This window comes from Muscardinus avellanarius (assembly GCF_963383645.1).
Source record: "Muscardinus avellanarius genome assembly, chromosome: 10".
Taxonomy (NCBI): Eukaryota; Metazoa; Chordata; class Mammalia; order Rodentia; family Gliridae; genus Muscardinus; species Muscardinus avellanarius.
Genome location: NC_137796.1, coordinates 100,505,757 through 100,532,638, shown reverse-complemented (window position 1 = coordinate 100,532,638; position 26,882 = coordinate 100,505,757). Strand labels below are relative to the sequence as shown.

At 46.6% G+C, this 26,882-nt stretch overlaps 1 protein-coding gene across 3 annotated transcripts in view; it reads right to left on the bottom strand.

Moving 5' to 3' along the window:
• The window catches only part of MARF1 (meiosis regulator and mRNA stability factor 1), a gene marked incomplete at both ends in the record, with an annotated part of 40,797 nt that extends 14,764 nt beyond the window's left edge, over positions 1-26,033 (bottom strand). Inside the window, 18 exons of one of the 3 annotated variants that reach the window (XM_080702297.1) lie at positions 1,134-1,267; positions 1,652-1,794; positions 2,634-2,854; positions 4,532-4,707; positions 5,344-5,463; positions 5,576-5,812; positions 7,226-7,306; positions 8,421-8,599; positions 9,237-9,426; positions 10,330-10,488; positions 10,580-10,734; positions 10,925-11,350; positions 18,306-18,484; positions 19,045-19,162; positions 20,058-20,284; positions 21,138-21,312; positions 22,270-22,956; positions 25,893-26,033. In XM_080702297.1, coding sequence (XP_080558423.1) covers positions 1,134-1,267; positions 1,652-1,794; positions 2,634-2,854; positions 4,532-4,707; positions 5,344-5,463; positions 5,576-5,812; positions 7,226-7,306; positions 8,421-8,599; positions 9,237-9,426; positions 10,330-10,488; positions 10,580-10,734; positions 10,925-11,350; positions 18,306-18,484; positions 19,045-19,162; positions 20,058-20,284; positions 21,138-21,312; positions 22,270-22,956; positions 25,893-26,033 — 3,748 coding nt within the window. Of the gene's footprint in view, positions 1-1,133; positions 1,268-1,651; positions 1,795-2,633; positions 2,855-4,531; positions 4,708-5,343; positions 5,464-5,575; positions 5,813-7,225; positions 7,307-8,420; positions 8,600-9,236; positions 9,430-10,329; positions 10,489-10,579; positions 10,735-10,924; positions 11,351-18,305; positions 18,485-19,044; positions 19,163-20,057; positions 20,285-21,137; positions 21,313-22,269; positions 22,957-25,892 lie in introns of all 3 variants that reach the window. The other 2 variants (XM_080702298.1, XM_080702299.1) reach the window with 2 other exon arrangements.
• Between the last annotated feature and the right edge of the window lie 849 nt (positions 26,034-26,882).

The following is a 26,882-nucleotide window of genomic DNA, read 5'->3' as shown; positions in this document are numbered from 1 at the left end:
AAAAAGTAGCAGGCATCAAAAGCCTAACAATAAAGGAGAAAATGCTTAAACTTTTATTTTTGTTTCTACTAATTTTACACTGTTATTTACTTCTGAGATGGGGTCTTGCTGTGTTGCCCTGGCTGGCCTTGAACTTTTTGACCCTCTTGTCTCAGCCTTCTAAGTAGCTGTGGTTACACAGCTATTTCTAATCATTTTTAAAACAGAATTAGAAAAGACTGAAATTATTAATTTTAGCTGTGGAATCCTATGACTTTAAGGACATCATGTCCCAGAGCAACCTGGTTTAAGAATGAGTCTCAGTGGGAGCACATGACTCCAGACTTCAACTAGAACTACTAAACTTTGTGTGATGCTGGTGATTGAACCCAGGCACATTCTACTGCTGAAATATACCCTATTTTATTTTTGAAACAGGGTCTCACTAAGCTACAATGTGCTGTCCTCGAGCCTGTGATCCTCCTGTCTTAGCCTCCCAAGTACTGGGATTACAGGTGTGTGTCACTGAACCTGGCTTAGGATTATAAATATTGAAAGATAAATCACAAAATTAATCTGAGTTTCCTCCCTGCTCAAATGTGCAAAGTAGCTTCAAGTCAAAGAAGGCACAGTAATAGCTGTACAACAGAATCTCACCTGGGCAACAGAGTATACACAGGCTGGGAAAAAGGCACTTTCAGAAAGCACTAGTAAAACTCTTTTTTCCTTTAGAGTAAATTCTTTTTTTTTTTTTTTTGGTGGTACTAGAGTTGGAACTCAGAGGCATTCTACCACCAAGCTATACCCCCAGCCCTATTTTATTCTTTATTTTGAAACAGGGTCTCACTATGTTGCAGATGACCTCACTAAGCAGCTGAGGCTGACCTGAAACCTGTGATCCTCCTGTCTCAGCCTCCCAAGTACTGGGATTAAAAGCGTATGCCACCACGCCTGGCCCTTACAGTGAATTCTAAGAAAACTAGTGTGCTTTCCTTTGACTCGGAAGAACTCTGGATTACTGTGCTTCCAAACTGTACTTTCCATGGAATCTTTCAGAAGCATGGAAAGGGAGGAAAGTGTATCCCCTCAGCCACCCCATTTTAAAGGAACCATGGAGATAAGACACCATGCTCCCAGGAATGTAGGTCACGTACCTCTCTTGGGGATACAAATCACCATATCTTTATCTTGTTGGGACAAGCAGATGGTTGTGTCGGGAATCTCTGATAACATATCAATCAATTCACACACACCATATTCAGTGACATCCCAGTCTTTTGAGAAACACCTGTTTTAACATTGGAAATGGATAGAGAATGTCACAGCATTGCTAAAATAATGACAGGTTTCCAAGAGAGTGCTTAAAAAAAAGTCAGATAACTGTTTAAAATTTGGAAGAAGAAAGAGTGATTTAAAATATTTGCTTTTACCAGGCACAGTGGCACATGCTTGTAATCCCAGTACTTGGGAGACTGAGATAGGAGAATCACAGGTTCAAGGCCAGCCTCAATTAGTGAAGCCCTCTGCAACTTAATGACACCATGTTTCCAAATAAAAAAATGAAATAGGCTGGAGGTGTGAATCAGAAGTAGAAAGCCCCTGGGTTCAATCCCCAGTACCACAATAAGAAAGAAAAAGATCGCTTTCGCTTTTTTACTTCTCATCAACTCACCAGTGATAAGCCTGTGAGAATTCTCTCACGATGACCTGTTTGCTGGCCTGGGACTTAAGAAGTTTTAGTAAATCCTGAGTAAAACGCTTCACTTGGGCCCTGTGGGTGAGGGTCAGCAAACGTTTGGAGCCCATTCCAAGAATCTGCAAAGCAAGTATTTGATTCTTTATAATCATAAGGTCTCAACAGATGCTGGCTTCACTGCTGCTCGCTCTCGTACATTCTCACTCATTCCCTCCCTTCCTCCTTTCTCCCTGTCCTTCTCCTGCCCGCCCCAACCCCTTGGACAGTAATTCCCTTTATGTACAATGTTTGTAATATGAAACACACAAAAATAAAATGCAGCTAGTAAAAAAAGAAGAGCTGCTCAATTATCTGGTACTATTTTTTTTAAGGAATGGGGGGATTCCTGTATACCTTCTCCAAAACAGTTACTAGTTCAGAAATGAAAAGAATACTATTAGTCAGAACTAGTTTTGACTCTAAAAGACAGCTAAAGTTCTTCATGCCATTTATACAAGTAGGGAACTATTAAAACACTGTAAGTTAATAGCAAGTCCTCAAAGGATCCAAGGCTCCGCTCTCACCAAGAAACTAGCCTCCAAGTCACTTAGGAGGAAGGTTATGCCCTGAACACGTGGGCGCCAACGGGGAAGTACATGGAGGCTCACAGCAGCTCCTCTGAGTAGAGGCCAATTGTGGAGAAGGCTGTGCGAGGAGGAAGGAGTCTACAGACACAAACACCCGAGGAGAAATACTCCACCGTCCCTGAAGGACCTTTAAGTTGGAAACTTCTAGCTGCCTGAAAAAGATCAAGGCGCCACCTTGTGTCTACTTCCTGCAACTGGAGAAAGATCTTACAGGATCTTTCAGAACTGGTGTCTTAGGAATTAGGTTACCGTGCATGTAATTTCTTTGGCTGGGGCAGCCAGAGTCCAGGAGGTACATTTCTGTCTTTAAAGAGCTCCCTTGGCATCTTTACCTGTAGCACGTGAGGCACAGCTTCTAAGAGCTCAATCAGCTTGGAGTAGCCGTAGTCGGACACCCGGCACTGCTTAGCGAAGTGATGGTGATAGGCCGGGATGAAGTTACTGACGGGCATGATGCAAGACGGCTGGCTCTTGAGCAGGTCCATCACTTCTCGGCTGAACTGGATCAGCTGGGGGTTGCCTACAGGGCTTTTAGAACGCAGAAGCCAAGGGTCTAGAGGGGGAAAGAACAGGCGCATCCATGAAGCCTAACCTCACTGCCGGCAGGAAGGAAACTGCAGTTCCTAGGCTGGGCCCGGTCGTGCGCCAGCAAGGAAACCCAACAGCTGACTTCGCCTTGGCCTCTATGCGCAGGTCCCATGCCACAGCTGGCTTGCTCAACTCATTAATGGCCGCCAAATCCTTTTTACTAACTCTCAAAGTTAAGCTGACACTGTTCACTAGATTTTACTTACAATACAAACACACTGGTTTCCTTTCAAAGATCCATTTGTAACTTGGTCACGTGGGTTCACGTTCCCACAGAGACGAAGCTATAAATGGTCATCAGGTGGGTATCCAGAGGGTCACTAAGCCACAGTGGAGCTCAAACTGTTGACCAGAAATCCAGGGAAAACACAAACCACACTGCCATGACATACAACTGAGCAAGAAACAGGTGTTGTACAATCTTGAATGCTAATACCTACATAAAAAGATTTAATTTCAAAAACATAATCAGACGGAAACCTTTATTTATTTATTTTTGTACTGGGGATTTAACCCAAAGGTGTCCTAGCTCTGAGCTACATCCCCAGCCCTCTTCACTTTTTTTATTTTCAACCAGGGCCTTGCAAAGTTGCAGAGACTGGCCTCGAACCTGTGATCATACTGTCTCACCTCCCAAGTACTGGGATGACAGGCTTGTGCCACCACGCCAGGCAGATGGAAACCTTTAAAGAAAGGTAAAAGGGGCAGCAGACTCATGGCACAGGAGAGAGAGAGGAGGGGCAGCATGATCTATAACCCCCTAGCAGTCTTAAGACTGAGAGGAATGGAAGGAGGGTTTTGGGAAGATTTGGTACATACACTTCTCCTCCAAGAACCGCTTGCCTGGGCAGAGCTCCCTGATTACCTTCATCTTTTCTCCTGTTCATTGGGAGAGATGGAAGGACAAAGGGAGGATGTGTTGGGGACCAAGAGAAAGAAGTGTGTGTGTGTGTGTGTGTGTGTGTGTGTACAAATACATACATATATACACACACACATATGTAAACATATATATATATGGAAGCAACAATTTAAAGTGCTACTCATAGACAGCAGCATTAAACACTAACGACTCAGGGGATGCCCATAACTCAAAAATTTGCCCAAACTGAGGTCCAAACTCCCTGGTCCCTTAGATTTATTTGCACATTTATCAAAGAAAGACATGTCAACCAAAATGAGTTTTAAAACTTTAACCATGTTAAAAAACAATTCTTTCAAATATCTGAAACCATCTTTAAAGGCCAGTCAGTCTGGTGACGAGCCAAAGGCTTCACAGGATCGGGTCACTAACAGCATGTGTAGCTGGGAAATGGGTCTTTAATTTTTTACATATGTGGTCCTGGGGGTGAACCCAGGGGCATTCTACCTCTGAGTTACCCCCGCCCCAGCCCCATTTTATTTTTTCTTTTGAAACAGGATCTCACTAAATCAAACCTGTGACCCTTCTGACTCAGCCTCCCAGAGGTACTAGGATTACAGGCGTGTGCCACCATGCCCAGGCAGGTTTTTAATTTTTTACATAATTTACCCTGTGGTGCTTTCACACTTGGCAAATGGTGCTGTCTTTAGAGAAGCCAGCGGGCTCCCCGGGTGTCCCGGGAGACAGGGCAGCGCAGAAAGCCACAGTCCCGACACTCACCAGCGCTGGGAGGCGGGGGCTTGTTGTGGATCCACTTCACCACTTTGACGCCGTTCTGAGCCGTGGCAATGTTCACGCCTGGGATGCAGGTGATGAAGTGCTCCAGGGCGACACCCCCTTGGTGTTCCTGCACAACTTCTAGGTCACCGAACTCTGCAGCATAGCAGTCTGGAAAGCTGAGGGGGGCGGTGCGTTACAATGACCCAGAAGCAAAGCACCCTGTGAGAGCAGCCCGAGCTGGACGCGCCCTTGCTAAGTGGCGGCTGCCTAACTGCCAGTCTGGGTTTGGATGTCGGACTCAAGTCCAGGAGGCAACTGCTCTGGTCTTTCGGAAGCATCTGATGGTACTAGAAAGTGCTGGGCACTTTTCCCGGGAGCCTCACTGTAAGGCAGCTGAGCTCTCGGCCATTATCTGTCTGTGCTAACATTCGAGCATGAATGTCACTCACTGCCGCACAGCTTCTGTGAGAAGTCTGCCACGGAGGAGCTCAGTGGACTTCTGAAGAGTACTTTTCTCTTCTGGAGTCCGAGATTTCCCAGTCGTTGAAGCTGTACACACGCCTGGCCCTTGTGCAGTCCTCTATCACAGCACCTCTAAGACACTGTCCTGTTTGTATTGATGTTTGTGAAATGTAGCAGAAACACCCATTTTCTTGTGGGAATACTGAGTGAATGGAGCCACTTAAGGTGCATTTTGACCCAAGTCTAAAGCATGAGGTTGAAGCGCCCACGGGACGTGAGCCAGCGTGGACAGGCTCTCTGCACTGGGGAGAGCAAGGCGTGCCATCCACGGCGGCGCTGACATGGCTCACCTTAACAAAGGCACGGTGCCCTCGTGGGTCTGGAGAAGACTGTGAACCTGGGGCGCAAAAGTCTTCAAAGAGAGAATCACAAAAGGAATCTTGTAAGAGTCTGGATCAAATTCGTGTTCACTGCGCGAAAGAGAACGAAACAGTGACATTCCTCCTGTCTAACCAGTCACAGGGGAACTACGACGGGCCGCGACCTTGCGCAAGGACCGCCTAAGGCAGAAGGCCGGCTTACCTCAAGCCCTCGTTCGAGCAGTGCTGCCGGCACAGGGGCTCATGGTACTCCAGCTCCTCAAAGACGATCGGGCTACAGTTGGTGGAGGAGCCGTCGTGCGACTGGGAAGACCCCAGGGGGCTCTGGCGGGCCTGACTGCTGGGCAAGAGGCACACCAGCCGCCCATTCCCCTGTTCACGGACTGCCACTGTGTCTGTTAATTTATATAAATCTGACACGCTCAATTTGTGTCCAAATCTTAAAAAAAAAAAAAGCGAGAGAGATGCTCTCCTTAGGATGTCTTTCTTCTATGGCACAGAGCTGCCTGTCCTGTTTAATAAAGGACGACAACTGAGAGTGGTTGTTCTGTCTCTTCAAAAGTAAAACAAGACTACTCTATTCTGACTTCATCCGCTGTAGAGGCTGTGAGGGAGGCACGCCTTGGCGTCATCTCTGCTCGGGGCCCAGCACAATGATCTCTTCTCTCAGCCTCCTGCTATGCCTGCCCAGCTTCCATAAAGCCCCTCACTTCATTCTCTAGATGAAAGCGCCTGGCTGGTGTGTCTGCACGCGAGAGGGCTCCCCTCACTCCCAAAGCCCTCTGCACTGCTCCCACCTGCTCTCCCCTTGGCAGCAGGCCCCTTCCCAGCGACTCTCACTTCCCTGAGCCTCAGCTGCAGGACCAAATGTCCTCTGAGGCGGGAAGACTTCACCTTTTCGACTCGTGCCTCCTAGTTGGAGCTTAAATACCCTGGCTCATCTGCATCCGGACTCAACTTCGAGCTGTGTGATCTTAGTCAAGACACAACGCAACCTGGGCCTGTTTCCCCACCTGTAAACTGAGTAGTGATAACACCTGTCTCACAGCAGGGGTCACTGGAGGACTGCATGTGACTAAGCACAGACAGTGGCTTGTAGGATCCCTCGCTCTTCCCCTGCCTGTCTGCTGGCTCCTTCCCGGTGCCCTGCCCCGTGCTCCGATCTCCCTTCCCGAAGCCAGCCCGTCCTCTCCACTCCCAGGCAGGTGCGTGCTCTCCTCCTCAGCCCTGCCCTGACTTAGCTCCTCTGCACTGAGGCAGCCAGTTTCTCAGCAGCTGCTCTCGCTCTTGTCCTCGCGGCTCTCAACCCTTCCCTCTAGGCCCTGTTTACAAATTAAAACATGTTAAAAATTGGGCTGGAGGCCTAGCTTGGAGCTAGAGTGTTCAGGGGCTCAATCCCCAGTAATAACCCCACCCCACCCTCTGAAAAAACAACTCAGAATCGAACTGACCTCTACGTTCTTTTTTTTTTTTTTTTTTTTTGGTGGTACTGGGAATGGAACCCAGAGGCCTTCTACCTCTGGGCTACACTCCCAGACCTATTTTATACTCTATTTGGAAACAGGGTCTCGCTAAGTTGCTGAGAGCCTCACTAAGTAGCTGAGGCTGGCTTTAAACCTGCGATCCTCCTGTCTCAGCCTCCCAAGCGTGGGGATTACAAGCGTGTGCCACCACGCCCGGCTGAACTGACCTCTATTTTCTACCTTGTCTGCTCTGTAACTAGTCACCTCCTCTTGTTTCACTGACACTGGACATTTCTGTGGAAACGCCTTAAAAGTGGCCACCATGGTTTTGGGCAGAGAAGTCACCAATCAGTGCTGACTGGATCAAAGAAAAAAGAGAGCTAACTTACTTTTTTTCATAGATATCGGTGAGTTTAAAAAGAGGCAAACAACAGGCAGGAGCATCCTGAAGAATAGACATTATTTCTGCACTGTAAGATAAAGTTTTATTAATTAGAGAGCAGACCATTTCTTCTACAAGGAACATATATATTTTTTTTCATATATATACATACACACATATTTATACATGTATTATAAATATGCATTTTATATTCAGTCGTAGGTGTCCCACACCCAGGGGGCAGAGCTGCTGCTCACTGTGGGATGAACCCGGCCTTTACTTCACAGCGAAGGGCAGCACAGCGGGGTTATCTCTTGCCACAGTGCGGCGTGTGTGTTATATACGTGGGAATGGAATTCCCACACGTGATGGGATACCAAACTGAATACAACACTGTCTCAACTACTGCTTCAAAAGTTGAAAGGTACCAAAAAGCACCCACAGGAAAATAAAATTTAAAAACCCTACAAAAACAAAATGCCGAGCTGTTAAGTGTGACCGATTTTGAGCCGCAGAAATGTGGATGACTTTTCCCCTCCCGCATGTTTCTGAACTTTCCAGATTTTCTTCAATCAGAACTATTTTTATTCTAAGGAAAAAAAATTTAAATAATAATGAAGTACAAGTTAGAGAAAGATCCTTGATTATGTAGATATTCAGGGTGAGCCCCCTTTTACTAGCCCTCCCTCAAACAGGGAGAGCCAGGAAGAATCGAATTTCATTATGGATAAAATCAAAGGATTCCCAAGACTGAGATGTGAAGTCACGAAGCAGGCCTATGGGGCTGGGTGTCTATCTGACAGTAAGGATATATTTGCAAGCTGAGGGCTTGGAGCTGTGTAGACCTAGCCTTTACATACAAATCTGCCTTCTACTAAGATCTGGAGGAAATGTTTTAGGTTTTCCGGGCTTTACTGCAGACCTCTATTTTCAGACCCTGTTCTGGATTTGTGGTATGCTATTTACTCCCGAGTGCCAGTCAAGTGTACGTTGTACTTCCTCTGTGGTTCATGACTTACTGAGGGTGGCGTGGCTTGTTCGTAATGCTATCAACTGGGAAAAATCATCCCTGTGCATGTTACCATCACGATAGAATTGGGAATGTGATAAAAACCCACTTTCATCATTTCTCCAATCATTTCTGGGTCAAATGGTCCGCCTAGTATAAATGGCTGCTCTTTTAGTTTTGCTTTGTCTCTCACCTCAGCAGCGAGAGTGACTTATTAGCGACTCCTGTGGCAAGTGAGACCAGGATCTTCTTGTTGCCGACTTTACACCTGTGGAGGCCGTTCACTGCACTGATGGCTTCCTGTAAGTTTCCCATCTGAACAACAGCCTTGAGCTGATAATCTGTATGGGGGCTGAGCTCAACACTCTTCACCTACAGCAGGAGAAAAGGAAAGAAAATGCTAGGTCTGTCCAGAACCCTGTCACCTGAAAACTTAAGGTGAATAATTAAGAAACACGTGGACTTCAGTGCGCTTCTGCCCACCAGCACGGAAGTGACCTAGCTGGGGTGGCCCTCCTAGGAGTGTGGCCCTGGCGTGGTCTGCCCATGCTCTGGCACACACAGCTCTCCAGGGCAACTCAGAGGCCAACGCATGGGGGGAACCTCACAGGTCTCCTGCAGGCCCTACGAAACCCAGGTAGCAAACTGCCTCTAAACACTGAGTCAGATACAAGGAGAAGTTCAGAAAAGCAGCCAGAATTACTTTAAAAATATCTTTCTATATTACTGCAGGCAGGGCTAAGTAAGCCATCCACGGGGATGTGTTAGCTCCCACAGTGCCACTTAAATCCCTGTTCATGACACGTGCTCCACACTGTCAGGATTTCTGACTCTCTGAGGCTGTATCCTAAGAACCACATGTACAGCGCTACCCTGGGCAGACTTAAGGAAAAGGAACGCTGCCCAACCACGCTCACCTCCTGGCTGTGGTTACGCATGGAAAATGAAGTTCCCTTGACCTGACATCCCACCAAAGGGGAAGACAGGCAAGTGAGGGTAAGGTGGTTACCTTGCCATGCCGAGCAAACGCCTCCTGGATGAGCTGCTGCAGCTCCTTCCGCGATAACCTGTAGTCTATGTTGCTGACCTGAACGTCAGCACCATTTGCAAACGGGTCCGGGCAGTCAGCTCCGCTGCCGGCACTGGCAACATTGAAAGCAAGTGGGGATGCTCTGTTCACAAGGTTTGGAGACAAACTCCTGCTGAAACACACATATTGAGATTATTTCTTAAAAACTGTTGAAATTATTATATTGAAACATATTGCAATTATTTCTTAAAAACTGAAAAGTCGCCGGGCGTGGTAGCGCACGCTTGTAATCCCCGCGCTTGGGAGGCAGAGACAGGAGGATCGTGCAGGTTCAAAGCCAGCTGAGTGCGCTGGCTTAGGAGACCCTGTTTCCAAATAAAAATGTAAAAATAGGTCTGGGAGTGTAGCCCAGAGGTAGAAGGGCTTCCAGGAACCCCAGTACCACCAAAAAAAAAAAAAAAAAAAAAAAAAAAACCTGAAAAGTCTAGATGTTCTGGCTCATCTGCTGTGGTCCCTTGGCACATAAGGAAAATGTTCACTTGAGTTTTTAGAGGTAATGTCATAGGCCCAGGCCCAGCAGAGGGAATGCAACGCCAGAAGGAGCCAGGGGACGTGGCAGGCCCGGCTCCCAACCTCCCAAGCCTCAGGAGCGACCTGGTGAGTCCAGAGAGCTCGGAGGAGGGACTGACAGACAGTTACAGCCGTCCACGGACACGCCTACTTCCCAGAGTGCCTGTCAACTGCCACTGAGGCTAACCAGCGTGTGCGACTTGGGCTCTTTCCTTCACACGAGGGAGGAGTGTGAAGACACTGTGATACTCCTTCCCATTGCTGGCTAGGGTCCAGGACAGGCTTCCCTCCCTGGTCTCTGCTCAGCAAGATTCCCACGGGGAGGAGGGAGAAATGGCGAGAAGCGCTGCTTAAAGGCCAGCGGCGCTGCACGGAGGAAGGGCTGGCGGGGACGGAGCCCGGCCTCTGCCCTGTGCACTTCTGCAGTATCTTTCAACACACACTAGCTCACAGTGCTTGCTATTGCATGCAACCAACTCCACGGTCAGGAAGCTGGGCTTACCTAGGAGACCAAGACTGAGAAGTGAGAAGAGGGCTGACTTGCCTCGATGCAATCAGCTTGCTAAAGGCAGATGGGTAACTCACTTGGAAGACAGTCTCCTCTTTCTCTTTTCTCTCTACAGGAGAACTGGTAACACTCCGAGCACTGAGGGTTTCTCTTCTAACAGGAGGGAACAAGTAAAGGGAAACGGTCAGTCACATGTCTCCCTTCGCATTAAAGAAACAACTCACGAGGAAGTGGCGCCACGTACTTCTGAGTGCTTCTGTGGAGTGGCTCAGCCATGCCCGCGCTCCTCGGCGTTGGTGCTGCGGCGCCTGGGCCACCGTGCGGCGCGGCCAGCCTCACGTGGCCTGGCGGGTGCTCGCCGTTTCTATGACCAGCCTTTGACTCCATGCGGCACAGCTCCTTAAGAGACACAAGTGCAGTGGGTTTCAAAGTTAAGTACCCAAGACGTGCTAGATCCTGGACAGAAAACAACTGACCCTGAGCATTACCCACACTTGAAATGAGGAGAGGACACACAAAAGCTGGCAGCACAGGGCGCGGAAACAGAGAAACCAGACCTGCCAGAGACCAGAGGGCAAGAGTTGGGTACCTGTAAACTCTTCACGCTTGAGCTCTTTGCAGTAGACCCGGAAGTCGCCTGCAAGCCTTTTCCGGGCGTGGCTCTGGCGTTAGGCGGCTGTTCACCGGCCTCTTTCATGAGGCACAATTTTGGATTCTTAAGTTTCTTGGGAGACTTTGCCTTGTCAGCAATTGCATTCGAACTCTTCGCTTCACAGAGCTCTTTATTTTTGGGGGTAAATGACACAATGATCCGATTACCAAAGACATCTTCATTTTCCATTCGCTTCTGAGCCCGCTCTGCACTGTCCTGGTTTATGAAGCGGAGAATCGCGCTGCAGCCCGTGATGCTCAGCACTTTGCCGCCGCAGTTGTCCGACAGGCGCCGGAGCCTATTACTGATGCTCTTGCCATCTTTATTTGCTGGTAAGTTATAAACATAGAGCAGAGTGTGGCACTGTTAACACAGAGGGGAAAACGTACGTCAGGTTATCTCAGAGGCACACATTCAACTTCAAACTAAGAACAAGTGACCTCCAAGCTTTAGCTAACAAAACAGGAGACGAGAGTAACTTAGATGGGAGAAGACAGACTCATGTAATGTTAACCAGGTAACTGAGTGCTGTTGTAAAGAGATGCTGGGCACAGAAGGCTATAGCATGGCCCTATTTCTATAAAGTATCCAGAAAAGGAAAATCTACAGAGACAGAAAGATTAGTGGCTGCCTAGGGGAGGGAATGGGGATTAACTATAAACCAGCATAAGGGATCTTAATGAAATAATGGACATATTCTAAAACTGGCTACACAACTCAGCAAATTTATCAAAATCATCGAATCGTGCACTTGAAAGAGGTGAATTCATGCTATATAATAAAGCTCTCTGTGTGTGTGTGTGTGTGTGTGTGAGAGAGAGAGAGAGAGAGAAAGAGAGAGAGAGAGAGAGAGAGAGAGAGAGACAGACAGACAGACAGACAGACAGACTGACTGAGGACTGAACCCTGGGGTATTCTGTGTCTGAGCTACACTCCCATCCTATTTTATTTTTAAAATTTGAAACAGGGTCTCCCTAAGTTGCAAAGGCTGGCCACAATCAATCCTCCCATCTCAGCCTCCTTAGTACTGACATTAGAAGTGTGTACCAACACACCCAGCTGATGAAGCTTTTACTATTGCTGTTTTTCTGGTACTGGGGACTGAACCCAGGGCGGTTCTACCTCCGAGCTACAACTCCAGCCCCATTTTTTATTTTTTATTTGAAATACTCTCACTAGGTTGATGACAGTCTCACTACATGCTGAGGCTGCCCTTGAACCTGTGCTCCTCCTGTCTCAACCTCTCAAGTACTTGGTGGCATATGCCATCCAGCCAAGTTGATAAAACATTTTTAAACATCTATTTTGAGCCAAGTATGCTGCTCACACCTGTAATCTCAGTACTTGGGAGGCTGAGACAGGAGGATCGTAGGTACAATATGAGGTCAGTCTCAGGAACTTAATAAAGCCCTCAGAAACTTAGTGAGATCCTGTTTCAAAGTAAAAAAGATAAAATAGGGCTGGCAGTGTAGCTCAGAGGTAGAACACCCCTGGGTTCAATCCCCAGTATCAGCCCCTCTCCCACAAAAGTCTATTTTATAGCCGGGAGTGGTGGCACACGCTTGTAATCCCCATGCTTGGGAGGCAGGGACAGGAGGATCGTGCAGGTTCAAAGCCAGCTACGCTGGCTTAACAGACCCTGTTTCCAAATAAAAATATAAAAAAATAGGTCTGGGAGTGTAGCCTGGAAGTAAGAAGGGCTTCCAAGAACCTCAGTACCACCAAAAAAAAAAAAAAGTCTTTTTTATATATTCAGCAGGACTGATAAATAATATTACAAAGTTAGAGTCTGTCTAGCTACAATCGCAAATAGTCAGTAGTTAGCCTATAAGTTCCACTAGACACTGGGCAGTCATAACCCTTTTATTTTATTTTATTTTGTGGTACTGGGGTTCCTGGAAACCCTTCTACCTCCGGGTTACACTCCCAAACCTATTTTTTATATTTTTATTTAAAAACAGGGTCTCTTAAGCCAGCACGACTGGCTTCAAACCTGAGCGATCCTCCTGTCTCCGCCTACCAAGCGTGGGGATTACAAGCGTGCGCCACCACGCCTGGCTTATATAATGATTTTTTAAACTGTATAATATTTTTTCAATTTGAGGGACAAAATCAAACTATTGACAGTGGTCACCTCTGCAGGGAAGGGCTGCAGGGTTTTCACCTTCTACACTTTTGCACATTGTTATTTGTTTTGACAGTGAACATGTTACTTTTCTAATCAAAAGTTTTCTTTTCTTATGAAGGGACCAATTATCAGCAAATCTATACTCTATTACATCAGGGATGCAAAGCTCAGGCAGAACAAATACATGTTTAATTTATTAAAGGGACAGACTAAAGAACATAAAAGAAAAAAATGTAGCCGGGCGTGGTGGTGCACGCTTGTAACTCCAGTACTTGGTAGGCTGAAAGAGGAGAATCACAGATTTTCAAGTAGTCTCAGCTATTTAGGTCCTCCCAACTTAGTGAGACTCTGTTTCAAAATAAAGAAAAAAAAATACGCCTGGGGTGTAGCCTGGGGTGTAGCTCCGAGGTAGAGTACCCATGGGTTCCATTCCCAGTTATATAAAAAAAAATAAAGAAAAAGAAAAAATGTATCTTACATTATGACTCTAATGAATGAGAAAAACATCTGGCAAGAATAAATGTTTTAGATAATCAGTCTTTTCTTTGTAACCATAAGGAATAAAGGCCTCCAAAGTGGGCAAACTCTCACCCCAAATCCAACATTCGATTGAATGGGCTTCAAAGTCGAAAAATAAACACAAAACGGAAGCAGAGGGGAAGAAATGCAGCTGTAATCCAAGACCCAAAGCAATGAATAATGACAAGGGTGAGTTAGGGAGGAAGCTGGAAAGGCAGTGGTAGGTGTGAGCCACCCTTCCCGAGGCCCTGCTCCCCCGCCCCCTGAACTGTCCAGACTCCGGCCTTGCTGGGCGCCTGTTGGGGCCCACTCGGCAGGACCGAGGTGGCACCCAGGCTTGTTGCCAGTGTGGACTCAAGATGGCGCCTGGGCTTGCAGCCAAGTCACGAGGCTCACGAGGCTGGCGGTGCCCTGAGCCTGCGCAGTGAGCCCTATCAGGCGCCTTACGGATAATTAGTGACGCAACGCCTCGTGCTACCACCTGCCCGCCCAGGAGAAGGTTAAAAAAGCGCGCATGCCCTAGCGGGAGGGAGGAGAAGAGAAGGAGAAGGAGAGAAGAGGGTTGGTGGAGAGGAAGAGCAGTTTCTTGGCGGACTGCTCTGGGCTCCGAGCTGCGACGGACATGATCACAAAGCCACCACTGTGACCGGTGTGTGCTGCAGCAGAGACATAGAGTGCCAGAAGGAGGGTTGGTGGAGTGATGAGGGAGAGGATAGAAGACTGATGTTGTTTTTACCTGAGAGGGCGTTGAGAGAGCATTAAAGAGGAACGGGAACGGTATAAGAACCTGGGGTAATAAAACTGCTTGAGGAAGATCGTGAAAGAGTCGTCACTGCGCGCGACAAATGGTGGCCCGTACGGGGACCTTCGCTTTGATCAGAACCTCGGCAGTCCCGGGCAGCCGGCTGGTAAGTACTCCTTTGACTCCGAAAAGGGAGGAGGAGGCTCCATTAAGGAGGATATTTTTTAGTGTTTTCCCCGATCAAAGGGGGCTCCATTAAGGAGGATATTTTCCCCGATCAAAGGGGGCTCCATTAAGGAGGATATTTAGTAAATAAGGCTCGCGGATAAGCGAGGCTCGCGGAAAAGCGAGGGACAGCGCTGTATTTTCCCCGATCAAAGGGGGCTCCATTAAGGAGGATATTTAGTAAATAAGGCTCGCGGATAAGCGAGGCTCGCGGAAAAGCGAGGGACAGCGCTGTATTTTCCCCGATCAAAGGGGGCTCCATTAAGGAGGATATTTTTTAGTGTAAGCAAGTTATTTCCCCGATCAAAGGGGGCTCCATTAAGGAGGATATTTTCCCCGATCAAAGGGGGCTCCATTAAGGAGGATATTTTTTGGTGTAGGCTAGTTAGAGAATCGGGCTGGTCCTGATTCGACTCCCTCTCCTAATCCGCCACCATAGATGGAAGACACCTGAGGTTAGTTGGAAAAGGCGCCTAATGTGTAAAGGATAGGTCAGAAGATTAGTTCCTAACGTAAGAGTTGTAAACTGCTGCTCGGTACCGTAGAGATGAGTTGTTTTCTTTAAGATCTTTGGGGAATTATTTCTACTTTCCCTCTTCCTTTACCTTGGTTAATGATAGTTTAGGTTGTTTTATTGATACCTGTTTTCTGACTTTCTGCTATGCTTCTATGCACCCTTGGAGACTTTGGAATTTCTGCTCTTATTGCTGTAATTGTGGCCTCTGTGGCCGTGGCAGTTATTGCAGCCACTATGAATGCTCTATCCTCACATGTGGCTGCTGGCATGGCTCAGCAAGCTCAATTATCTGGACTATATGTATAACGTATGTGCAGTATCAGAATTTCTCCCATGCAGGCAATTTGTTTCGTCAATTAAGCAAGACGCTTCTGGGAACTTGGAGCCGTGAATTTGAACACACCATGATTGAGCTACGAGCGTCCATCGCTGCAATTAATTCTACCCGCGTGGAAATCGCCGCAGTACAACAATGAATGGACTTAATACACGGAACATTGGGTTTTTTAAAAGACTGGGGTGGCATGGCGTTCTGGGCATTCTTGCTGGTGGTAGCATGATGTTTCATGGTTGGATATATCAGGCGAACTCGACAACGCGCACTGCAACAACAGCGCATATTGGTGCAAGCTCTGGCAGCCCTAGAAGCTGGCTTATCTCCCCATGTACGGCTCAGTATGCTGGATCGGTAGTCAGTGACAGGTAAGATCGTCCCCGGGACCTTTCAACCTAAGACAGGGAAACAATCATGCTATTGTTCTCCCAATGACGGGTAAGAATGGTCCTTGAGGGTCGGCAACCTAAGACAGGCACGATCCCGAGCCTTATTTTAATAAAACAAAAAGGGAGATATGTTGGGGCCCACTCGGCAGGACCGAGGTGGCACCCAGGCTTGTTGCCAGTGTGGACTCAAGATGGCGCCTGGGCTTGCAGCCAAGTCACGAGGCTCACGAGGCTGGCGGTGCCCTGAGCCTGCGCAGTGAGCCCTATCAGGCGCCTTACGGATAATTAGTGACGCAACGCCTCGTGCTACCACCTGCCCGCCCAGGAGAAGGTTAAAAAAGCGCGCATGCCCTAGCGGGAGGGAGGAGAAGAGAAGGAGAAGGAGAGAAGAGGGTTGGTGGAGAGGAAGAGCAGTTTCTTGGCGGACTGCTCTGGGCTCCGAGCTGCGACGGACATGATCACAAAGCCACCACTGTGACCGGTGTGTGCTGCAGCAGAGACATAGAGTGCCAGAAGGAGGGTTGGTGGAGTGATGAGGGAGAGGATAGAAGACTGATGTTGTTTTTACCTGAGAGGGCGTTGAGAGAGCATTAAAGAGGAACGGGAACGGTATAAGAACCTGGGGTAATAAAACTGCTTGAGGAAGATCGTGAAAGAGTCGTCACTGCGCGCGACAGGCGCCGGGGATTGCAGTGGGACCAGGAGGAGGCAGGGCCTCTGCTCTGCCGCAACTGTCAAGGCCTGGCCTATTCTTAATTAGTGCTGCCTGCTTCCTCGCTTAAGTGAGGACACGGGATGAGGTCGTTTCTGAGTTCATCCATAACTCTCAGGTTATAAATGAAGACTGCATGTAATGTATGGGATTGCCCACTCTCCTACGTCACCTGGGATAACTCTCCTCCACCATGATTACTGTTGCTTTTAAAGTTGCACAATCTCTAAACAGCTTAAACACAGCTCAGCACTGCAGCAAACAGTCTTATTCCAAATCAAGTCTAACAGAAGTGCTCCTCCTCCTAGAAACACACTCAGGCACTCCCAGCATGTGCTTAGATTACAGGGTAGCAGTGGCTGCAACTTCTAGTTGTGCGGATGCACACACAGAACACACTGCTGGAGCACAGGTTCAGGGCCTGTGCAGCCTAATGAGTATATGTCAAAAATGCACAAGTTACTGTATGTGACGCCGTACACAAGAGTACATGGAAACTCTCACCATATCCTCTACCCATAATACTTGGAAGCAAAAAGAGGAAGGACTTATGGCATTAATTCCATAGATTTTATGTAATGCACTGTTATCTTTGGAGATAATGGTAAATCTACAAGTCATTTCCCTATGATAGGCTGGGCGTGATGGCACATGCCAATAATACTAGGATTTGGGAGGCTGAGGCAGGAGGATCACAGGTTTGAGGCCAGCCTCAGCAACCTAGTGAGACTGTTCCAAAATGAAGAATAAGGGTGAGTGTGGTGGTGTACGGTTGTAATCCCTGTACTTGGGAGGCTGAAATAGGAGCTTCACCAGTGTAGCGAGGCTCTCAGCAACCTAGTGGGACCCCATACCAAATAAGAAATAAAATCAGAGCCAGGCATGGTGGTGCACGCTTGTAATCCTAGGAAGATGGAGACTGGAGGATCGCGGTTCACGGAAAGCCTCAGCTACTTAGCAAGGCCCTTTGCAACTCATTGAGACCCTGTTTAAAAAAATAGAATAAAAAATAGGACTGTAGGTGTAGCTCGGAGGTAGAATGCTCCTGGGTTCCATCCCCAGTACCACATACACACAAAAAATCAGGCTGGGGATGTAGCTTAAAGGTATAATGCCTCTGGGTTCAATCCCCAGTAGCACCCCCCTGGGGAAAAAATTAAGAATGAAGCCAGGCACTGTGGCACACACTTGTAATCCCCGTGCTTGGGAGTTGGAAACAGGAGGATCATGCAGGTTTGAAGCCAGACTCACTGGCTTAATAGACCCTGTTTCTAAATAAAATATAAAATAGGTCTGGGAGTGTAGCCTGGAGGTGGTAGGGTTCCATCCCCAGTAAAAAAATTAAAAAAAAAAAAAGACAATCTGATCAGCTCATTGGCATGATGCTGCAGTGCTCCTCTGAGACATATTTCAAAGGCAGAATGTTCCTGACCCCTGGGTTCAATCCTTCCTTGGTACTACCAAAAAAAAAAAAAAAAGAAAGAAAGAAAAAGAAAAAGAAAAAGAATAAATGAATACCCTATGGTAACTTTCAAAAACAAAATTAAAAAAAGAAGAAAAATTCACTCAATATCAATTTTCTATATATGTGTAAAATAAGAACTGAAGGTCTCAAGTCTTGTTTCAAAATCTGAGCAGCCTCCTTCCTGCAAAGAAGAACCCACCTGGATGTGGGGACCCCCCCTTGTTAAAGGGGCTGTCTTTCAGTCTCAATGATATAATCTTGGAGATCAGTAAAAAGAAGGAAGACACACTTACTGGCATTTTCAGTGGGAGCCTGGGGGGCAAGTCGGAGATGAACTCTTCGAATCTGATGAGCTCGTTGGCATGATGCAGCAATGCTTCTGAGGCCTGGTTCTTATGGACCAGAATGATGTGGAAACCATGCCGATGTCTCAGGTCACTAAGCTCCAACGCAAAATTGACATCAGCTGAAAGAAAAGACACAGACCCACCCGTCACCGAGCATTAGGCACACCTGGCAGTGCCAGCGAGGGATCCGGGGCCCACTGAGGACGACGGACGCGCTGGCTTGTAGCCAGGCTGCCCCCCCCTCTATGACAGGCACGCCTCCTACCCCAAGAACGAACACAGAAGATAAGTTACCACCCACCTATATGGAACCCAAGACAGATGTTGCTTCTAGTATTACTAGGAAGCAAACATGAATAGTATTCATTGGGGGAACTCAAATTTGGAAATTATTCATCTTGGGTTTTTTAAGTTAGCAATACTGGGCCTAGGGAGAAACCAAACAAAAAACTCAACCCAATCACAGTTTCTTAACAAACCTGAACACAGAAGAACTCAAGTTCCAAGGAGAAATACAAAAATTCACAGACTCAATTTTTTTCTAAATAATTCACAACAGCAAGCACTGCGTGTCCTCTGTATTTCAGCCTCTTTGGGGCACGCGTCCTCATGTTCCTGGCTCTGTGATAATTCCCACACAGTGGGTTTAGCAGAAAGCGGCCAGCACTTCTACACTTACTTGACACGAGAACCACAGTGGCTGGAGCAGTGTGAGTGTTGGCAAACCGTCGCAGACTCTGCCGGAGTTTATCATCTGCAGCGTTCTTTGCAGTGGCATTGATGTGAGCGACAGTTACCTGCATGAATTTAGAACCAGGGCAAGTGAGCAAGAGCCGAGGTCAGGCAACGGCTGCACATCTTGCCTACATTTTAATATGCAATTCTTGAAGACAGAAGCTCTTTAAATATGATCATTATTAGGAATGCAAAATTACAACTAGACCTCAATAATTTCAAAACTGGTTCTCTATGTGGAGTAACTGGACCTGTTCCCCCACACCCTGCTCTCATCTCTAATCTGCTTCTGAATTTCTTTTATCCCCCTTTTAGAAAATGAGGCGAAGAAAGGAAATGAAACTTTGAAGTCATTACATTTTCCCTACTGGCTTTTGCCAACAATTTGGAGACGATAGAAATCAGATGTCTCACTACGGTATAACTGGGGTTGCACTTGATGTTATTTGTCTAGCCTGTTATCTGTGGCTTTCAGGATCTGGAGTTCGGTAGTGGAGAGAGGAGGAAGAGGAAGCAAACTCCTAGAGGAGCAAAAATGTTTAATTTCTGTTAAAATCATGGGGTTCACATACATGAGAATCTCAAAAAATTTGGTTCAAATCCCAGAACCCTATTTCCCCAAAAAAGAAAACTGAGCACAAATGCAATGATTTCATTAAATAAATTTGAAACTGGAATTCTTTTTTTTTTTTTTTTTTTTTGGCAATACTGTGGATTAAACCCAAGGATGCTCTATCACCACATCCCTGCTGGTTGTGTTTTTTATTGAGACAGAGTCTTGCTAAATCGTCCAGGGTGGCCTAGAACTTGCAATTCTCCTGCTTTAGCATCCTCAGTGGATGGGATTGCTGGCGTGCAGCACTATGCCTATCTTGGAGCTGGAATTCTTGGAAAAGAAAAAAGTCACATGTGTTTATTCTATCATAGAGATGAACACATCTTTTAAATTTTTTTTACCTGGCAATTATTCAACTCTTGAATAACTTCTTTGTTTTCTTTACTGATGTCACAGACACAGATGAACTCTGCTTCTCTGTGGCCTTTAAAAAACTTGTCACGAATTCTTTTTACAACAGTAGTAGCTGAGCGGCCGGAGGGAACTGAGCAGTTTTCAATATCCCAAAACACTCCAATGGGGGGTAAGTTTTCTAGCACCTGTCCAGCAATTGCAACTTCTGGTGACCCTTAAGAAATGTTAACACTTTCAATTACATGCAGTGAAAAAGAAATGACAAATTAAAATACATGAACAGGTAATGAACTCACATCTTCAGTGGTAGAAAAACTAAACATTGACTGATGCTTAAGCTGAAGGATACCAACCTTGCTAGTATTCAGATTTTCCTCTGATTTTGCATACTCAGATTTCTCAGGAGAGAATAAATCTACAGGTAGAGTGACTCTCAGCCCCTAATAAACCTATCTCAAAGCATGCTATTCTCATGCTGACCAATGATGCCTCTCTGCACACTAACACACAGCCAACTGGCTGCCGCTGCTCCAGGACTGATCTTCGTGTTCAGTGGTGCCTGTCTGCCTACTGGGTCTGGAAGAACCCTGCAGAGACGACCAAGGTGAAGCCGTTACTGCTGTTGACTTTACACGATTTTAACTCTTCATTAACATCTGATTTAACATTCAGTACTTTGGGAGGAAATCATTTTAATTGGGAACTCTTGGGTTTTCAAATAATACTCAATACTTCTGGGGGAGTATGCACAGGGGTGTGATTATGAACCTAAGTTGACGCAAAGTCTCCTCTAGAACTTAATTTCTCCTAAGAAACTCCACGTTTTTCTATGCAAAGCTTCTGATCTCAAACCGCCTTGGCCCAAACATTAAGGGCAAAAACTTCCTGGGGTCTATAATTATAAAAAGATTTTTATCAGGAGCGGGAAGGGGAGACTCACATACACTCTGAAACTCACATACAGCCTAAGAATCACAAAGCATCTTTTAAAGGCGATGGAATGCATTGTTAGTATCAGTTACTAAAAACTACTGATATATGTACATTTTATGCCATACTTCATTTACCAAAATTCGAAGCAGCTTTGCCTAGACTGGTCGCCAATAGCAACGTGGTCTCCTTCCCTGTTCCTTTGGTTCCACAGCCATTACACAGAGGGATAGCAAGAGGTGCGGGTTGAGTATTTGGAGGTGGTATATTTGGCCAGACTTTTGCAGCATCAATTATACTATTTCTTGCCGGCTGTTTTAAAATGTTTTTAAAAGAGGAGGAGGTTTCAGATACATCATTTCAGAACCTAGAATTATATACAACAACTGAAAACACATCCTAAGTGTTTCACCTTTTTATCTGCTAACCTCTGATAAAATGTATTTTCAAATACGCTTTCCCAGAACCAATAGCTATAATTCATAAGCTTGTTTCAAAAATGGCTTGAGATGACCAGGGCAGGTATCACAGGGTCATCAGCCCTTTCCATCCTGGGCGTGTGTCTGCTGCCCTGGAGGCCTCACACATGTTATGCAAAGGGCAGTAAAGTTTTGACTTGAACATAAGTGGGACTGGGGCCAAGTTCAAGCTCTCTATATTATTATGAAAAGACAACGTGGCCAGGCGTGAGGGCACATGCTTGTAATCCCCGCGCTTGGGAGGCTGAGACAGGAGGATCGCGCAGGTTCAAAGTCAGCCGCGCTGGCTTAAGAGACCCTGTTTCCACATAAAAAAGTAAAAAATAGGTCTGGGAGTGTAGCCCGTGGGAGTGTATCCCGGAGGTAGAAGGGCTTCCAGGAACCCCAGTACCACCAAAAAAAAAAAAAAAAAAAAGACAACATGGGGACACCCACATTACATGAGACCCACAACTCTAAGTTAACTTTAAGTCACAAGAATTCAATTGCGCCCTTAGAGATAAAACAGAGCACAGAGGCTGTGCCACACTAGAAACACGCAGGAAGTGGACTGTCTAGACTGACGCAGCCGGAGGCCTACAAGCACCAGCTACACGGCCACACTGTTCTTGATGGAATGGTCTCTCATTTTAGCCTTTGCTGCGGGACCAACAGAAACTGTGCTTCTGTGACACCACAGAAGACTCCTCTTCACCCCCATCCACAACAAAGACTTTCCAAGATAAACCCACTTCAAGAAAGCCATTCTCAAACCTCAGCCACACCCAACATAAGAAATAAAGATACAAACCTTGTTTAGACAGTCCTCGCAGTACAGAGAGCCCTTTAAACAAACCGGGGGTAGCACATTTAGGTGCAAAGAGCTGGCGCACAGGTGAGGTGTGAGCTCCGACCCTGAGACGTGCTCTTCCAAGTGCCCTGGAGCCCCGCTCGTGAAATCAGAACAGGGGAAATAGCCGGCAGAGGCGCAGCCCTGGAGAGCCGGGAACTGGTGCAGCTTGTGCACGCTGCCGTGACACGACTGGAAGTGGAGTTTTCCACAACAGGGCAGGTGTTTGCAGGAAGGGAGATTATTCTCTAGACACATGCTGGGAAAGTCGCTTGCAACGCCTGCCAACCCGCTCCTAGCTGAGGCATTCTGAAGCGCAGACGCAGACTGGAGCGCGAACCCTGACCCTATCTGACACGTGACCGCCCTGGTGCTTTGTGAGTCTAGGCGTGCGCCCGGGTGAATCAAGCTACCAGCACCTCCACTACTGCCGCCACCACCACCAAAATGCATCGGTGAAGTGGAGGGGTCATTAGGGCAATGAGCACAGCAGCTTACTTTGGGGACAGCTGAAAGCTGTATTTTAGGTTGCTGAAGAGAATGAATATCAGGAAGTGGGACTGCTGGAAAAAGTTTAGAGCCAGCATGAAGGGGAGATGGTACATCCTTTAATTCCACAGCAACTTTCTTGTTCTCCATGTACTCTTTCTGAGAAAAGAAAATCAGAACACAGGTCAATTTTATGAGGCCAGTGATGTTTGTTTACTCATCTACTACTGCATTGAAAAATAAAAATAGTGTTCGATTTTGTTTACATCCCTCAATTATAACCAAACAGCATGGGACACTAGCTAGCTAAGACCAGGGGCGTTCTTCAGAAAGGCCTGCAAGTGAACACAGAAACACTAACTGACCACGGCTCTGTTCTTCCTGAAAGGTAAGAGGGAGGGGGGCTGTTATGTCTTCAGCAAGCCAGGGTAGCCATCTGTGCTCAGGAACTTTCCTTTCTCAACGTCCCCTTGCCTCACAGAATCTTCTGAAGGCAAAACAGGTGGTGTGAAGACAACGATGTCACAAACAGCATCCAATAAAGACCACCTACAAGCAACGTGGCCTACGGGATAGTCTGTAATCAGTGCATAAGGGGTTTAGGAGGGTCCCCTAAAGGAGACCAGGATTCTAAACATGGATGATACCAGACATCTACCCAAAGGGTCCAACTGTGTTGCTGAAGCACTTAGGAGCTGCTATGATATCAGGACCCATAGCCAACGGTTATATTGTAGCCAGGGCAAAGAATCAGAGTACTTAGAAAAGTATCTGGGAGGAAGGTACAAAAAGATGGAAGGCTGGGTAAGAATGTGATGCTACAAAGCTCCATGACACTGGGTTAGTTACGTGACCTCTCTCAGCTTTAGTTACTCACTCATAAACTGGCACCAAAAAATACACCTCTCAAGTCAGGCATGGTGGTGCACAGCTGTAACCCCAGTACTTGGGAGGCTCAGAGAAGAGGATCACAGGTGGGAGGCCAGTCTCAGCATCTTTTCAAGGCCCTCTACAACCTACTGAGACCCTGTTGCGAAATAAAAAATAAAATAGGGTTGGGGGTATAGTTCAGAGGTATACTGCCCCTGAATCCCATCCTCACACACACAAAAGCCACCTCCCATGGTGGAAAGATAAAATGAGATAAAGCATAGAAAGTACTCAGCGCGATACCTGGTCCTAAGGGTGGGGTCTAACTCATCAATCACCTTGATAAGCTGACCGCAGACCCCTAAGACAAAGAGGACGCTCTCATACGGTGACTGAGACGCGCTCATCCATCAAAGGATAGAAAGGTCCATCCAGTGATTATAATCTCGCTACTTCTGCTGTGATTCTACACTCACTTTTGAGAAATCCAGGTTTTCAATTAGACTTTTCCTAAAAGATCACATCAATGGCTGACCAGGCTATGGGTAGGGTGTTTGACCCTATTGATAATTACAGTTCAAACAAAATCAATATGCTGGCATTCTGCGTTGTTATAGATAGGCTCTTGTGGGTAGTATTTTTGTGAGTTGATCCCCTGTACCTACTCTATCCTGTTCACCACTGTCAAAAACAAGTTTTTTGTTTTGTTTTGTTTTTTGGTGGTGGTACTGGGGTTCCTGGAAGCCCTTCTACCTCCGGGCTACACTCCCAGACCTATTTTTACATTTTTATTTGGAAACAGGGTCTCCTAAGCCAGCGCGCGCGGCTGGCTTCGAACCTTTGCGATCCTCCTGTCTCTGCCTCCCAAGCGCGGGGATTACAAGCGTGCGCCACCACGCCCAGCCAAAAACAAGTTTTGAGATCTACAAAGTTGAGAATGCAGGCGGTACGGTGCACATGCTTACATCCCAGTACTTGGGACGCTGAGACAGGCTGATGCGTTCACCAGCGCAATCCCCCCACCCCCGTCAACTACCCCTAAGGTAAAATGCTTCTGTAATGACCCACATTACATGATGTCTTGTGATAAAAAAAATCTAGGTATTAAAAAAAAAAAACTTATACAGAGAAAAACCTAGAGAAGACAGAAAATTAAGTTGATATTTTAGAGTCTCAATAGGAAAAAAATGGTAAGATGAGGGCAGGCAATTAAAAAGAAAAGTCAAAATCACTTTGAAAAAGCCAGGAATGGTGGCGCACGCTGTAATCCCAGTACTCGGGAAGCAGAGACAGGAAGGTTTACAGGTTCGAGGACAGCCTCAGCTACTTAATGAGGCCCTCTGCAACTTAATGAGACCATGTTTCAAAATAAAGAATAAAAACTAGGTCTGGGGGTATAGCTCAGAGGTAGAATGATGCTCCTGGATTCAATCCCCAGTACTGCCAAAAAAAAAAAAAAAATCATTTGAAAAAAGAAAGTAAGCAAAATGCCCGGGGTACAGCTTCGGTACAAAGGGTCTGCTCAGCTCACTCAAGTCCCTGAGTTTGAGCCCTCATGCACCATACTAGCAAGAAGGTAGATATACTCAAATATTCAAAAGAAACCTTGAACCAAAAAAAAAAAAAAAACCATCAATAGGGTCTTACCCATCTTTCTTACTTTACAAGATTCAAACTAAGAGGGCAGGGCAACAGTACAATAAAACTTATTTGCACTTTCCTCTCATTTTACTACGTAATTTTTGGAATTTGAGGCTTTATTAAGAAACGAATCTTCAGCCGGGTGTGGTGGTGCACACTTGTAATCCCCGCATTTGGGAGACTCAGACAGGAGGATCACAGTTTGAGGACAGCCTCAGCTACCTAATGAGGACCTCTGCAATTCAGTGAGACCCTGTTTCAAAATAAATAATAACAAATAGGGCTGGGGGTATAGCTCAGAGGTAGAATGTCCCTGGGTTCCAACCCAGTACTGCAAAACAAAAACAAAAACAAAAAACCATACCTTCCCTGAATGTTAACGTTAATGTTTAGAGCACCTACCATTAGATAGGGATAGAGGCATTAAAAACCTTATGTCCTCATTACGTCAGGAATCATAGTAATGTGCGACACTGGGCCACACCGGCAGGATCTACAGGGAAACCCGGCCCTGACTCCAGGGAGAGGGACTGTGCCCAGACCGAATGGACCGCTCGGGTATTCACACCCGGAGCCACAGTTACCGTTTGGGGACTACGTGGCAACGTCTGCTCAGGACGAGAGAAGCAATTCGAGAAGTTCCAAAGCCATGGCTTAGCATCGCTGTCCCGGTGAAGCCATCCAAGCGTCCTGCTGCAGGGGCTCTCAGTGCCACTCCCTTCCATCGTACAGCCATGCAAACTGCTTCAGCATCCTCTCATCTTTCCTGTCTTTCATTCTTCCACCCTGTCAAGAACAAGTGAGATTTCCATGTTACTTCTTTGATATTCAAATATGCAACTGCAACTATTATGTGTAGTGCAAAGTCTCCCAACAAACCAAATCGTAAATAACAAAAGAAGAATGAATATCAGAGCACATCACAGGTTGCCAAAATTTGTTACCCTAAGCCGGGCCCATGTCTGTAATCCCAGTACTTGGAAAGCTGGGACAGGAGGATCACAGGTTCAAACCCTGCCTCAGCAACTTAGCAAGGCTTTCAGTAACCTAGTGAAATACTGTTTCAAACAAAAAATGAAACAGCCAGGCGTGGTGGTGCACACTTGTAATCCCAGCATTTAGAAGGCTGAGACAGGGGGATCGCGGTTGGCGGACAGCCTCAGCTATTTGGTGAGGTCCTTTGTGACGCAGTGAGACCGTGTTTCGAAATAAAGAATAAAAAGAGGGCTGGGGGTGTTGCTCAGAGGTAGAAGGTCCCTAGGTTCCATCCCCAGTACCGGAAAAAAAAAAAAAAAACCAATAAAATAAAATAAAGTAAAATAAAAGAGGGCTGGGGGTGTAGCTCAGAGGTAGAAAGACCCTGGGCTCAATTCTCAGCACCACACAAGTATTTCCAAACTTGCTGACTGTATTCATGCTTAAAATCTAGCGATATCAATATGATTTTTTAAAAAAATCTATAATCTAGCCGGGTGTGGTGGTGCACACTTGTAATCCCTGCGCTTGGGAGGCGGAGACAGGAGGATCGCACAGGTTCAAAGCCAGCCTCAGCTGGCTTAAGAGACCCTGTTTCC